At 40.1% G+C, this 12323-nt stretch overlaps 1 protein-coding gene across 3 annotated transcripts in view; it reads right to left on the bottom strand.

The window, feature by feature from the left end:
* Positions 1-12323, bottom strand: part of AGPAT4 (1-acylglycerol-3-phosphate O-acyltransferase 4) — a 74857-nt gene that overhangs the window by 31922 nt on the left and 30612 nt on the right. For 2 of the 3 annotated variants that reach the window (XM_064648989.1, XM_064648991.1), the window contains one exon: positions 5504-5673. In XM_064648989.1, the coding sequence (XP_064505059.1) occupies positions 5504-5673 (170 nt within the window). Of the gene's footprint in view, positions 1-5503; positions 5674-5756; positions 5777-12323 lie in introns of those variants that run through there. The other variant, XM_064648992.1, reaches the window with a different exon arrangement.

The following is a 12323-nucleotide window of genomic DNA, read 5'->3' as shown; positions in this document are numbered from 1 at the left end:
AAGCCATACAATGGCTTCCAATTCCTTGTTTGTTGCCTATGCCATGTGCATTGGTGTAGATGTGCTTCAGTTGGGCTATTGATCCTGGCACCTTTTCTGGGGGAATTCCAATGTGATCATTCTCAGGCACTTCATGGTTTCTTACACATCAACAACTTTGGCTTTTGCTGCTGCATGGATCTCCATGCTCCACCTCCATGGACCTATCAGACCAAAGAACCTCGCTAGCACACCACCTCTCAAACACCAGCATGCGACCCCCAGCCTTATCTCTAGCAAGCCCGATTTTGTCCCCTTCCCCCTTCAAATCTAGTTTAAAATCTATTAATATTTTAAAATGCACAAACTACTGTGCTCACACACCTATCAGTCCCATACAATAACCTACAAAAGTCTCTTCTCACACCTATATTTAAGGTCATGATTAGTTTTTCCAACAGCACGTTTCAAAATAAACAACTCAAATAAAATTTGGGTTTCCTGACACAAGGAACAGATACTTAAGGCTAAAATTTATTATATGTGCTTAGTGATTTTTTTATGAGAAATATGGCCCCTTTTGGAAATGCAAATATTTCAATGCAACATGAGCCCCTCAGAATAATGTTTATGTTTCACTGAGACAGAAACATCAGCATAATTAACTTGAAACACTAAAGACACCAGAAGATAAACAGAAAAACAAGCATGTTTAGCCTTAAAGCACGGGCGGTTTTTGTCATTATTAATGTCTTCATCTCAGAAAAAAGGTTATTAAATTACTAGAAAAGCTATTTTATCACTGCTTAATTAGATCAAGCAGTGAAGCAGTCAATCCAGGCAGGGAGCATATTAAAGTGCTTTTGGTAAAAATCCTGAATAACACCTCCCTCCTCAGAATATGCCTCTATCCTGAGTTTCATTTCTGATGCACAGTAGGTCTGTTTTCTTTGGGATGGTTAGGAACATCCTTTGAGGAAACTAAATGCTACTAATATATTTAAATAGTGATACAGTAGCTAGGTTGTCCACCACTAAGAAGATAAATCCAAGGACTGGAATGTGACAGGCAGGAAATGGGAAGGGCACAGCAGAGTGCAGGGACCTGTCACCAAGTCCATGCTTCTATTACACAACAGAGCAAAACACAGACTCAGAGTTAGCACCCCCAGCCATCACACCAGCATGGGGTGGAAAAGCAGAGCATCCACAACACAACCATCATAGTCACCCTGGCTCAGGATCACAGTAATAGCACTGTCTCTTATTAGGAAACACTGGTGTGGACAAAGTTGTGTCCTGTTGGGGCTATGCTGTTTCCAACTCTACAGAAAACCAAGTTGGCAGCGCAGCTCCTCCTTCCCTCACAGCTTGTTGCAGCCACCCGTGTGTCACACAGAGGCAGGATTCAGCCATCCCCATGGACATCTATGTTGCCTATGGCAGCATGATGCTGACTTGGCATCAAGGACGCTTATATACCCCTCCTCCTGCACACAAAACTGAGGTCTGGCAGCACAAAGAGGTGGAAATGCTGATGAGTGCCAAGGAGTGAAAACAAAACCCAAAGAACCCTTCACAAAAAACCCACAAGTGGAATATAGATGTAAGTGATTGATTGATTGGGCCCAATGCAGGTTTTCCTGAAACCCCTGCTGCTCTTAGTTTTCGTGTCTGCTTCCTTCTTCTATTTTCCAACAACAATGAAAAAAATCATGTAAGGTTTGATATTGCACAGTTATACATCCATAAACTAGCAAGATAATAACTTGTAAGAGTAAAAGCAAGCATAAAACTGCTTCTTCATGTGGGTTTCTCCTTCTCCACTACAAATGAACAGGTCTCTGGTTCTCACTCAGTACTGTCAACCCGGTACCTCCTAGAATTTTCAATGGGCGTTCCAAAAAAATTAAAGAAAAAAAAATTAAAAGTAAAACAAATATTAGAATTGTCATTCTTTCCCCTTCCTCATCTCCATGCACACTCCTCAAATTCTTAGCACCTTATTTGGTTTTTTTTGCTAAATTGTCTTCCAGAGCCAATTAAAAAAAACCTTCATGAAAGCCGAGAACCTCATGTTATAAAAGTAGAGATCTGAGTCCTTAGAAGAACACTCAGGTTCACAAACCTAAAAACAACAGGCAACAGACTATGCCACTCCTACTCCACCCCCCAAAAACAGAAAAAAATTCCCTAAACCAACACTGATAAAAACAAAGCCACATTGATAGAGTTTTATAAACCTGTTAAGATTAAGGTAATTTGGCTATAAGGAGAAAGCCAGTACCAGAGAAGAGATACAACAGATGGAGCAGAAAAACAAACAGACTGAATGTTGCAACTAAGACCAAGAGGGGCAGTTTTCATATCATAGTTAAAACCTAAAAGGAAAAGGGACTTTTTTTTTCTTTTGGGGACAGAAGGGGCAAGAGACATTTAAGGAAGCTTAATACTGTTTTCAGATAAACAAAAACAATGTCCTGGTTGTGGCTGGAATAGAGTTAATTTTCTTCCCAGTAGCTGTGTTTTGGATTTAGAATGAGAATAATGTTGATAACATGTGGATGTTTTAGTTGTTGCTAAGCAGTGTTTACACTACATCAAGGATTCTTCAGCTTCTCACACCACTCTGTCAGAGAGTGGGTTGGAGGACAAAAGAAGCTGGAAAGAGACACAGGTAGGACAACTGATCCATACTAGCCAAAGGGATATTTCACACTATATAATATGAAATATAAACTAGGGGTAAAGTTGGCTGGGGGTTGCTGCTTGGCAACTGGAGTGTGGTGCATCATTTGTTTTGTATATTCTGACTCTTTTACCATCATCATTATTTTTGTCCCTTCTTTTCCTGTCCAATTAAACTCTATCTCAACCCACAAATTTTATCTCCCAATTCTGTCCCCCATCCCACAGGGAGCAGGGAGTGAGCAAGTGAATCCGTGGTGTTCAGCTGCCTGGATGGTTAAACCACAAGAACTAAGCAAAAAATTACAACACTTAATGGCCTGATTTAATAAAAGTTCAAGCTGTAAAACGCTGAAAGTTTGAACACATGTATGTGACCCTGTTAAGAGCACTGCCATTATCTGCCAGGGCTACAGGGTACAGCTGAATGTCACAACAAAGCCATTCTGTCTGTCTGCCTGCTGCAGCCAAGCACAACTAGTTCCAACTCCTTCAGCTCAAAGTTGAAGTCATCTTAGTCGTCTCCCTCTCCCCCCTCCCCAGGCACCTCTCCTTTCTTCATTGGATTAGTTAAGGCGGAAAAGAGAGAGAAAGGGTATCTGAAACATGCCAAAACAGAACAGAGAAGCAACAGAACAGATGCAGGAGACAACATGTGCAAGATTTCCTCTTCAGCAGCAGCGGACATGAGATCAGCTGAGTAAGGTGTTGGCAGATACCTAAACTTTGCACAGAAACTTAATGGAGTCTACGATTAAACATCATTAAATATAAACACCCATCGGCTCACAAAGTTGCTGAGCCACAAAACACTGGAGGCTGGAACACCTTAGACATCTTGCCTGGACACTTGCCTTTTTCCTCTAACTCCTTTTTCTAAACATCAGCCCTCAACATCACGGTTTCTAATTGTGGTGCCACATCATGCTCTGGAAATCGATGTAAGGCAGCACAAAGTCAAACCAACCTACATTCCCCATCCCTGCATATTCGTCTACCCCTGCACTGCCCCAAACCAAGTTCCAGTATAACAATACAGACAATACAATGAGGAAAACTGATTGTGTAGCATTTTCCTTTTATTTTTTTCTTAACCTGGCTTAAGATGAACCTCAGCTGGTTGCCCCAACAGGGAAATGAACTGCTTTGTTGAGTAAAGACATGTATGCAAATGAGAGCACATAGGAACTACTTCTTCCTGGAACGGTTTCTGGGAAGTAAAACCATAGTATATTACTCAAGACTGAAACAGATTTTTAAACCAAAAAAAAAAAGAAAAAAATCAACATATATCGGTTCCTTAGAAAATCCTAAGATTAGCATAAATACAAACCGAGTAATAACTGTAAGCATCCAAAAAAAGGAAAAAATACTTTCAGTTAGTGCAATGCAGTTATCCTTCTATGTTGTGGTATTCTTATGCATAGGGAACAACACAGACTAAAACATAATCCTGATTAACTTGGAAAACTATGAAAAAAAATTACAGCTAGTGAGATTCAATCCAACTACAGAGCACCAATGAAAAAACAAGGTATTTTTGACCTTGTAGGCCCCTACTACTTTGTATAGAAACAGTTCTTTCATTTTCTACATTGGTACTTTCTGAAGATGCACCTGACCCTTTAAAACACAGCTTTATTTAGAGAACTGAGGCCATGAGGCTTACAAAATTAGACAGACTATACTAAAACACCACTGTATAATGAACACGTAGACAGGGGCCGGATTTTTGCATGTACATCTGCTTGCCAGGAACAAGTTTCCCTATATCTCCTGCTGTACCATGCCATCCTCCAGTTCTCTGCTCAAGTCCTAGACATTACAGCAGAATTGTTCTTCAGTAATTAGGATCTAACAGCCATTTTGGTGACATGCAGGGCCTGTAATGCTTAGGTTCATTATCCTCTACTTTTAAGGTCCCCTTTTAGATTGTTGGGTTTTTTTTTTAACAGAACTGCCATTATTGCAATTTGAAAGTGACTGAAGTGATGCATAAATTTCCAGAAAATGCAAAGAGTTCAAAGGAAAGGCCATAAAAAAATCATAGGTTTGCAGAATCCAAGGTCAGGACTTTTGACAGTGGCCAGCATCAAAGCTAGAAGGATGCCGCAGAAGACTGCCAAAATGAGGTATTAGTCTTTCTTTTTAGGAGGGAGGAACTATTAGATAAATCCTTTGTAGACAGAGAATAGTCACCACCTAAAAATTAAGTTAGGCTAATTTAGATGAGGGTCTTGTATCATTCCCATGATCTGGCAGGGGAAACAAAAATGCAACCCTAAAAACAAATGCACACTTAATTCTTAGCCTAATGTGACAGTGTATTCAACCATGGGTAACTCATTCCTCCTCCATCTCTTACTAGCTATAAGCTGGTTACTGCTTTCACTTGAGATGGCTGCTCTTTCATTCTGAGAGAGGCAGGCTACGTCACTCAAACTCTACCTGTGGATTTGTAAGACTACACTGGAAAAAGCAAACAAATTCTATAATTTACTGGGAAAGAATCATGGAACAGCTCATCTTTCTGCAGCACAATGAACCTAGCAAACACACAGAGAGAAGTAACTGTAAGGACCTCCACAGGTTAAAAAAAATATCTCCTTCATCAGCTTTAACTGCAACGTTTTTAAAATTTCTGTGCCCAAGCAATCCTGTTTCAGTTCTCCACATACTTGAACTGTACTGCTTTAGATTCACCTCTAATTCTGGACAGTGGTGGGTGAAATTCGAGTGCAGATCTGTTAGCATTCAAAAACACACATAACTTGTTTTGGGTGTTTTTTCCACATCCAAGAAGAAGTAATTTATTTTAAATGCTAAATAAACTCACCCCCAAGACCCCAAATCTCTCACAAAAGTTCCATCCACAGAGAAAGTCAATTTCGAAGTTGTGATTAAGGATTACAATGGCATTCTCCTTCCCATACTTGTGGTAACTCTCTGGATCAGTGTATAGGGTGCAATCGGTGCCTGACCACCATTCCAGCAACATCACCATCTCTGAAATAAAAACCAAGAAATATATGAATGTACATAGTATATACAAAGCCAAAAATTAGTATCATGTTGAAAACATCAGTCACCTCAACAGCACATAGCAATGAAACGGCTGTAATGAAGAACACGTAATGAGGACTGCTTAAAACACAGCTACCTTTTACAAGCTGAAGACTGCTTTCTCAGCAGTAACCTAGTTACAATCATATACATTTCATTTGCTTATCCCATTATCAAGCACAGGTTTGCATTGTAGGCTTTGTATTTGTTTTGCTTGGAACTGTAAGTCTAACCACAAGATTTGTGAATCAAACCTTTATATTTAGAGAAATCTTTCTGGTCTGGGGCACAGGAAGTTGAAGTGAGTCAGTAAAGGCAAGAAGCTTGGAGAGCTCTATCTCCATGGAGACGGAAAAAGGAAAACTGAAAGCAATGGCTCTCTTCAAGCAACCCATGTCTTGAGCTGGGGTTACCATGAGGGTACCATGGCACTAAATGAGAGCTGTCTGTCAAGACTGCAGAGGAGTTAAGGGACGCATTTGTTTCCTCTCAAAGCTATCACAAAAGTTCTGAACCAAAGCAGAGGTCTAATGCAAGGGGTTATTCTTTGGTAAATGAAATGTATCTCCTTCTCAGAGTAGAGCTGTGCCGTACGAATGCCTCTGCTGGAAGGATGAGGCTGGAAGGATGCTCCCCTGGCTCAAAACACGCTGAAAGCACCACAAATCCTCATTCACTTCAGGAAAGATCAAAAACAGGCCAGTCTTGGAAACACTTCTGAATTTCTTTCAAGTTAGGTCCCTTACTGGTGACCAAAACCAGAAAATAGCAAGGAACAAGTCATCTACATTTTCAGTTATCATGAGCAAAATTAATTGTCTGAAGCTCTTGGACAACATTGTGCTGTACAGTAGAGAACATAAATGACACAAATGAATTTTACCTAGGTGTTACAGCCAGGCTAACAAACAATCTCTATTCAAGTAACATTACCTTAATATGATAAAAGCATGTTTATGGTACAGATTAATGACTGACTTGTCAGTCCATCTGTTTGTTTCCAATCAGGGCAGGTAACTACTACCACAGCAGGAGTACAGATTACTCAATGCATGCTATTATGCATCAAAACAATCATCACAGATGCAGAGTGAGACCTAAACTGCCATATGCTAACTGAGCAATGGCAGATTTCACTGGTTGGAAACTAATTTCCCAATAAAGCCAAAGACAGCTTGTCCTGGGTTACACAAAGACTCTGATATCCACCTTTTCTCTTTTCTCCAAATATGCCTACCAATTTAGACTGTGGGGAGGACTTAAGTGGTACTCTCCTGGGAGAAGAATGTATCAACCACTGTGAAAGACTGGAAGGCTGATGACTGAGAGGGTGTGCACACCTGCCACCTCAGGCTATTTGTGTCCTTACACAAATGACTCACCTATGATAACTCCTCCTGGAGAGACATCAGGACAGTTCACTCAAATGGCCTGAAGATATTCACCATGATGGCCATAATGGATCCACCTGTGCTTAGAAGGTGTCAAAGACTCTTAAAATGTCCCATGATCCAGTATTAATCATCCAATGAAGAACTCACCAGAGGCATTCCCACCTACCCTGAGCCCAATAGAAGACCACAGGGACTTCACTGAGGAGGTCGAGGGTTTCCTTCCCTCACTCCATGGGACTTTTACCACCCAGGCCTCTACCATCACCTCAACAGATCAGGATTACAACCACCATCAGAGTTGCAGTGACCAAGTCTCGTCGCTGGATCCAGCGGGTGTCTTGTGAGTCCTTCCAGTCCCAGTCCCACTACAAATGGCTGTACCAGCACCGCAGCCTCATTCCAGCACTGACCCTCCAAACTATTCCTGCCAGGTTTTAACGGGTGGGGGGAGGCTGGCCACAATCTTGTTTTGCTCCAGTGGGTGGGAGCTTGGGAATTTTTCTGGTTTTATCAGTATTATTTATCAGTATTATTTAGCATTCTTCTTGATAAAGAGTTATTTTTTCACTTACATCTGGGCATGCTTGGTCTCTCTCTCTCTCTCTCTGTCTGTATTGGAGAGAACCAGGGGTACTGGAGGAAGGAGACCTCCATCTGAGGTCTCTGCCCCTCCAAATTGTCTCAAACCGAGACAGCTGTGAAGATATAGAAACATATACCTTCCAGATTTCCCCTGCTAAGAGCTGCCTTATGAAACACACTCACAATTTTACATCTTTCCAAGGGCATAGCTTTCTACTGCATTTATATTGGAAATAAAAGCCCTCCGCTCCTCCACTGTGTTGACAAAAAAGCCAACTTTACCTGAGAAAAGCCATTCCACTTCAAGTGTGGATTTTTTATTTATTTTGTCTTTTTCCAAGGAACTTGAACAAACCCAGTAATATATCATGAATCTCACTATAGGTGTGCCACATGCATACATTACATATTTTCAGTCTCAACTATATTCCAAAAAAGCATAGGTAAAAATATTTCTAGAAGCAGTTTGATTCTTCAGGCTTCACATAAGCAGGATTTTTGTTTGAATACATACTGCAGAAATAGGTCCCTATTCCTCACCTCACATGCCACTTATCACTGATATGCTCAGGCAGTTGCTGCAGAAACACAAAGAAGGCATTGAACACCTCTGTATTTAAAATACCATCTGCCAGCTTCTAAGCTCCTAACATGCTTCTTCCCTCCTTCACAGTATAGATGATCAGAAGTTTCCTCCTCTTTGTACACCAGTCATAACATTGCAAGTAGAAATCAACTGTATAGGGGGGGAAAAAAGATTCTCTTGCTCCCATCCAGGACTGGTCTAAGACCCTCCCTTTGATGAGGGTTTGGAGTTTCAGCATCACAACTGAGCTGGTAAATTCATATTAAACGACATCATGAGGGTTCCTACCTTTCAAAGTAATTCCTTCAGTGACACTTTCAAACAATTAATGCAAAGGAAGGAGAAAATCAAAGGAACTTGAAATCTCTACTCCCTGCTTTGAAGGCAGAGTCCTTGCAGCACACTACAACTAGCTTAGAAGAAGCTGATGGCAGGGAGAAAACGACTTCAAACGTCTAATATGGATACTCTGTCTGGTTAGGAATTTTGAGTCGTTCTACCTTTCTGAAATAAAAAAAGGCTCTCATCCTGCTACACAAAACAGCCTCTACCTCCTGCAAGAGTACCTAGCCCTTCACTGCACAAATCTGAACTGCTTCAATGCTTGCACTTCTAAAGAAATAACTAGAAAGAAAATATCTCCAAGGCAGACGTGAACTATAAGTGGTTATTTGAAAAAAAAACATTTAAGGGAAGAAGGGAAACAGAATTTATTGAGACTTGTTATCTTCCACCTCAAAGTTTTCAAGAATGAGTCATTAAAACAGTTATCACTGTTCTTCTGTAGAAGTTGTTACTAATTCCTTTACCTAACTATTCTTGATAAGGAGCAGATCACCTACTGTAGTTCCTTCCAACCATAATTATCCATTTGTTGATTATGTGATAAGCCATGAAAACACTTGCTTACAAGATTAACTATAAATTTCCTGTTTTAAAATGTAATTAAAACATACTTATTTATTGACACAATAAGTACAATCATTTGAAGATCTCAAGTGCGTAACCTGTTTTAAGGAGCTACAGAACTGTAACTCTTTGTACGTCACGTACCCGCATGACATTATTTTCTTTAACCTACGTATCAAGGCAACACCAAGAAAAAGAATTTAGAAAATCCTTATGGGAATATATGGTAAAAGCACAGTAAGCTCTCCAATACAAATATAAGCAAGCTGTCACCATTTCAAAGACCAGATAGGGTGAATGAGTACATTGCATGGAAGACTGGGGAAAGCATTTTAAAAAATGCAAAAATAAGGCTAAACATAGAGTGACAGACAGCATAGTCTAATTCATGTCTGTCTACGTAAGAATGACATACAATAATAACTCGCTACCTTTCCAGATTTTCAGACTACAGACTACTTCCTGAACATTTTTCACAGAATTAATTAAGTCTACAGGTAACTAAAAAAAGCAAGTCTGTATCTTCCCTGGACTACTCAAAAGCCCTCTGTGTACCACAGACAGGGTTAAACCCCTGAGTGATACCTACTATACTTACTAATCATGAAGCTCCATAAGAGGTTTTCAAAATACTTCCAAGTACTGACAATTTCACAGTCTCCTCACACAGGCTATTCTAGTGTTTCACTAACCTGACCAGGCATTTATTTCTGGTCTCCACTTTCTTTTCCTCTACAGGAGCTGCAGGAAAACTTGAAGGCAGGAATTCTGCTATAAGATTGCACTGATTAGATACATGAAACTGGAGCTCAGAGCTGGAACATTACTAAATGACTACAGGAAAAAAATTTAAACTTAACTGATTATTATAAAAAAGCATATAGGTATTTCCTGTGAGGGTGAACAAAAAGTAGTTCTTAGGAAAAAAAAAAACAACTGCAGCTCTTAAATCAAGCAATGCCTTTCTCACTTCCCCAAGATGAAGGGGAGGTCATTCAGGGAGCCCAGTCAGACAAGGCATCAGTTCTTCAGCAACAAGCAGATTCCCTTCCATTCTTTACTCTACGTGAGCAACACATCCAGGTGTGCGCGTGACCACCAATGAGGTGTAATGGAGTAATCTGGTTCAATCCAAGACAGAGGTCCTGGATTGAACTGTAGGAAAATGCTGTAGGAAAATGCTGTAGGAAAATGCTGAAGTTGACCGGTTTAAACAGAAGAAAAAAACCAAAATCCAGCCCCCTCTTTCCTTTGTGCTGCCACCACCCATTCCCTGCCCCAACATTTACCAGCGCTGGTGGTACAGTCACTGATATCTTTGGACTTCTTTTCCCCTCCCTTAAAGTTGTCTTGCAGCAAAAAGTAGGTGGCTGATGGCAGGGAGGGTATATGGGGAATTGTGCACATAAATTTCAAAAGAAAAACAAAGAAACCCCTTCTCTGTTGGCTACAGGTCTGGTTTTGAAGATTTTTGCACAAGTCTCCATGGAAGATCCTGTAAGCAATTCCCCTGAATAACACTTCAGTTACCTACATGGCTGCGCTTTTAGGGACAGAAGTCATTAACAATGAAGAAAGCAGAAATGATGACTTTTATTTCCTTATCCATCACAGTAAGTTACTGGGTGTGCTTGCAAGAAAGAAGATAAGCACAGTACAGCCCTTTCATATAGTCAGGTTCCAAGTCCCATTCATTTCAGCATTAGCTTGCAGGAAATTATTTTATGTACTTTTCTTCAAAAATCATATATTCCAACACAGGCAATGTGCTGCTTTTGCTACAAATGACTGAGGACAGTATATCATGTGCTGATCAAAGGAGTTAGTACAGACAAACAGCTGGCGAGTTCCTATGACACCAACATTTGTTTTGTATGGGCGTGAAATCAGGCAGTTGCGTCTCTTCTAGATGCGGTTTCTTGTTGTTCAGAACACAAAACAATAAAGCTTTTTCTACAGTGTGCAGGAGCAGCACCACAGAGGAACTGCTTAGCAAAAAAAAATGGTTACAGTTCATTCACTGCAAGTCACTGTGCAAAAGGAATACTAGTCTTGTTTCAATACTTTCTTTTAAGCTTTTTCCTACACACATACATCCCAAAAATTATTAATCTTAAGCCTGTATATCTGTAAGAAATACTGTCCCTACCTAGTCACTTGACAAAACCATTCATTTCAGCTGAAAACAAAGCACAGAAGCTACCAACCAGCTCCAGCTAGCAAGGGATCCCCAAGAAGCTTTTGGGAAGAAGTTACTGATGGTCTTACAGCAGAAAGTTAATTGAGAAGAAGAAACACCATATATCTGTCCTGAGCATACATGCATGTCTTCCATGTTGGTAGATTCATATGAGTAACTTCTGCTTCCTCTCAAGGAAATTCTACACTATAATATACTAAAACCAGTTAGAAGATAGTTGGAAAGGATGATTATGAAGTATTGTATCTGTCACCTCCATAATGCCTGTGTACCTCCAACATACATTAGTGTTCCATAGACAATTTTGTCATTCTCTGTTCTGTGTCCCTACTCTCCCTAAATACATACGTACCAACTCTCCTTCCTCTGACAGGCTAAATGGACAAATAGATAAATCAACCTTCAATTAGCTGTTCTCAACCTGGATTTAAACTGAATATTGCAATTTGTGTTTTAAGCCTGAAAAAGGATTTCTGTATGCAAATCCTTTACTGTTTTCCCTGTATGTCAACTGGTCTAATAAAAACAATACTTTTGACTGCAAACCATTTATATTATCCATTTTCCTTAACCCTGTCCCAACTATGTTCAGCCAATCAGACATCATCATCCCTAACAGTGAACATCAGATATGCTACAGCCTCCTGTTAACCATGAGGACAGGCAGTTTCTGTCATAATACTTCATACTTTTCAAGAAATAGCACTTCACACAAGTCATCTCCACTGCCCTCACAAAAGGCAGCGGAGCTCCAGATGTCAGTACTAATTTAACAGCACTAACCAACTCTTCTAGCTTGCATAAACTTGTCTCTCTTAAGCAACAAGAACCATCCACTATCTTGACTGTTATTTGCACTCAACTATTCCTAAAGTAAATAATGAAGGATTTACACCACCTTCTTGAAGTTTAACATAGGTTT

Source organism: Pseudopipra pipra, chromosome 3 (genome assembly GCF_036250125.1).
Source record: "Pseudopipra pipra isolate bDixPip1 chromosome 3, bDixPip1.hap1, whole genome shotgun sequence".
Lineage (NCBI taxonomy): Eukaryota > Metazoa > Chordata > Aves > Passeriformes > Pipridae > Pseudopipra > Pseudopipra pipra.
Note: the sequence above shows the minus strand (reverse complement) of the source record. Positions and strands in the feature narration are given on the sequence as shown.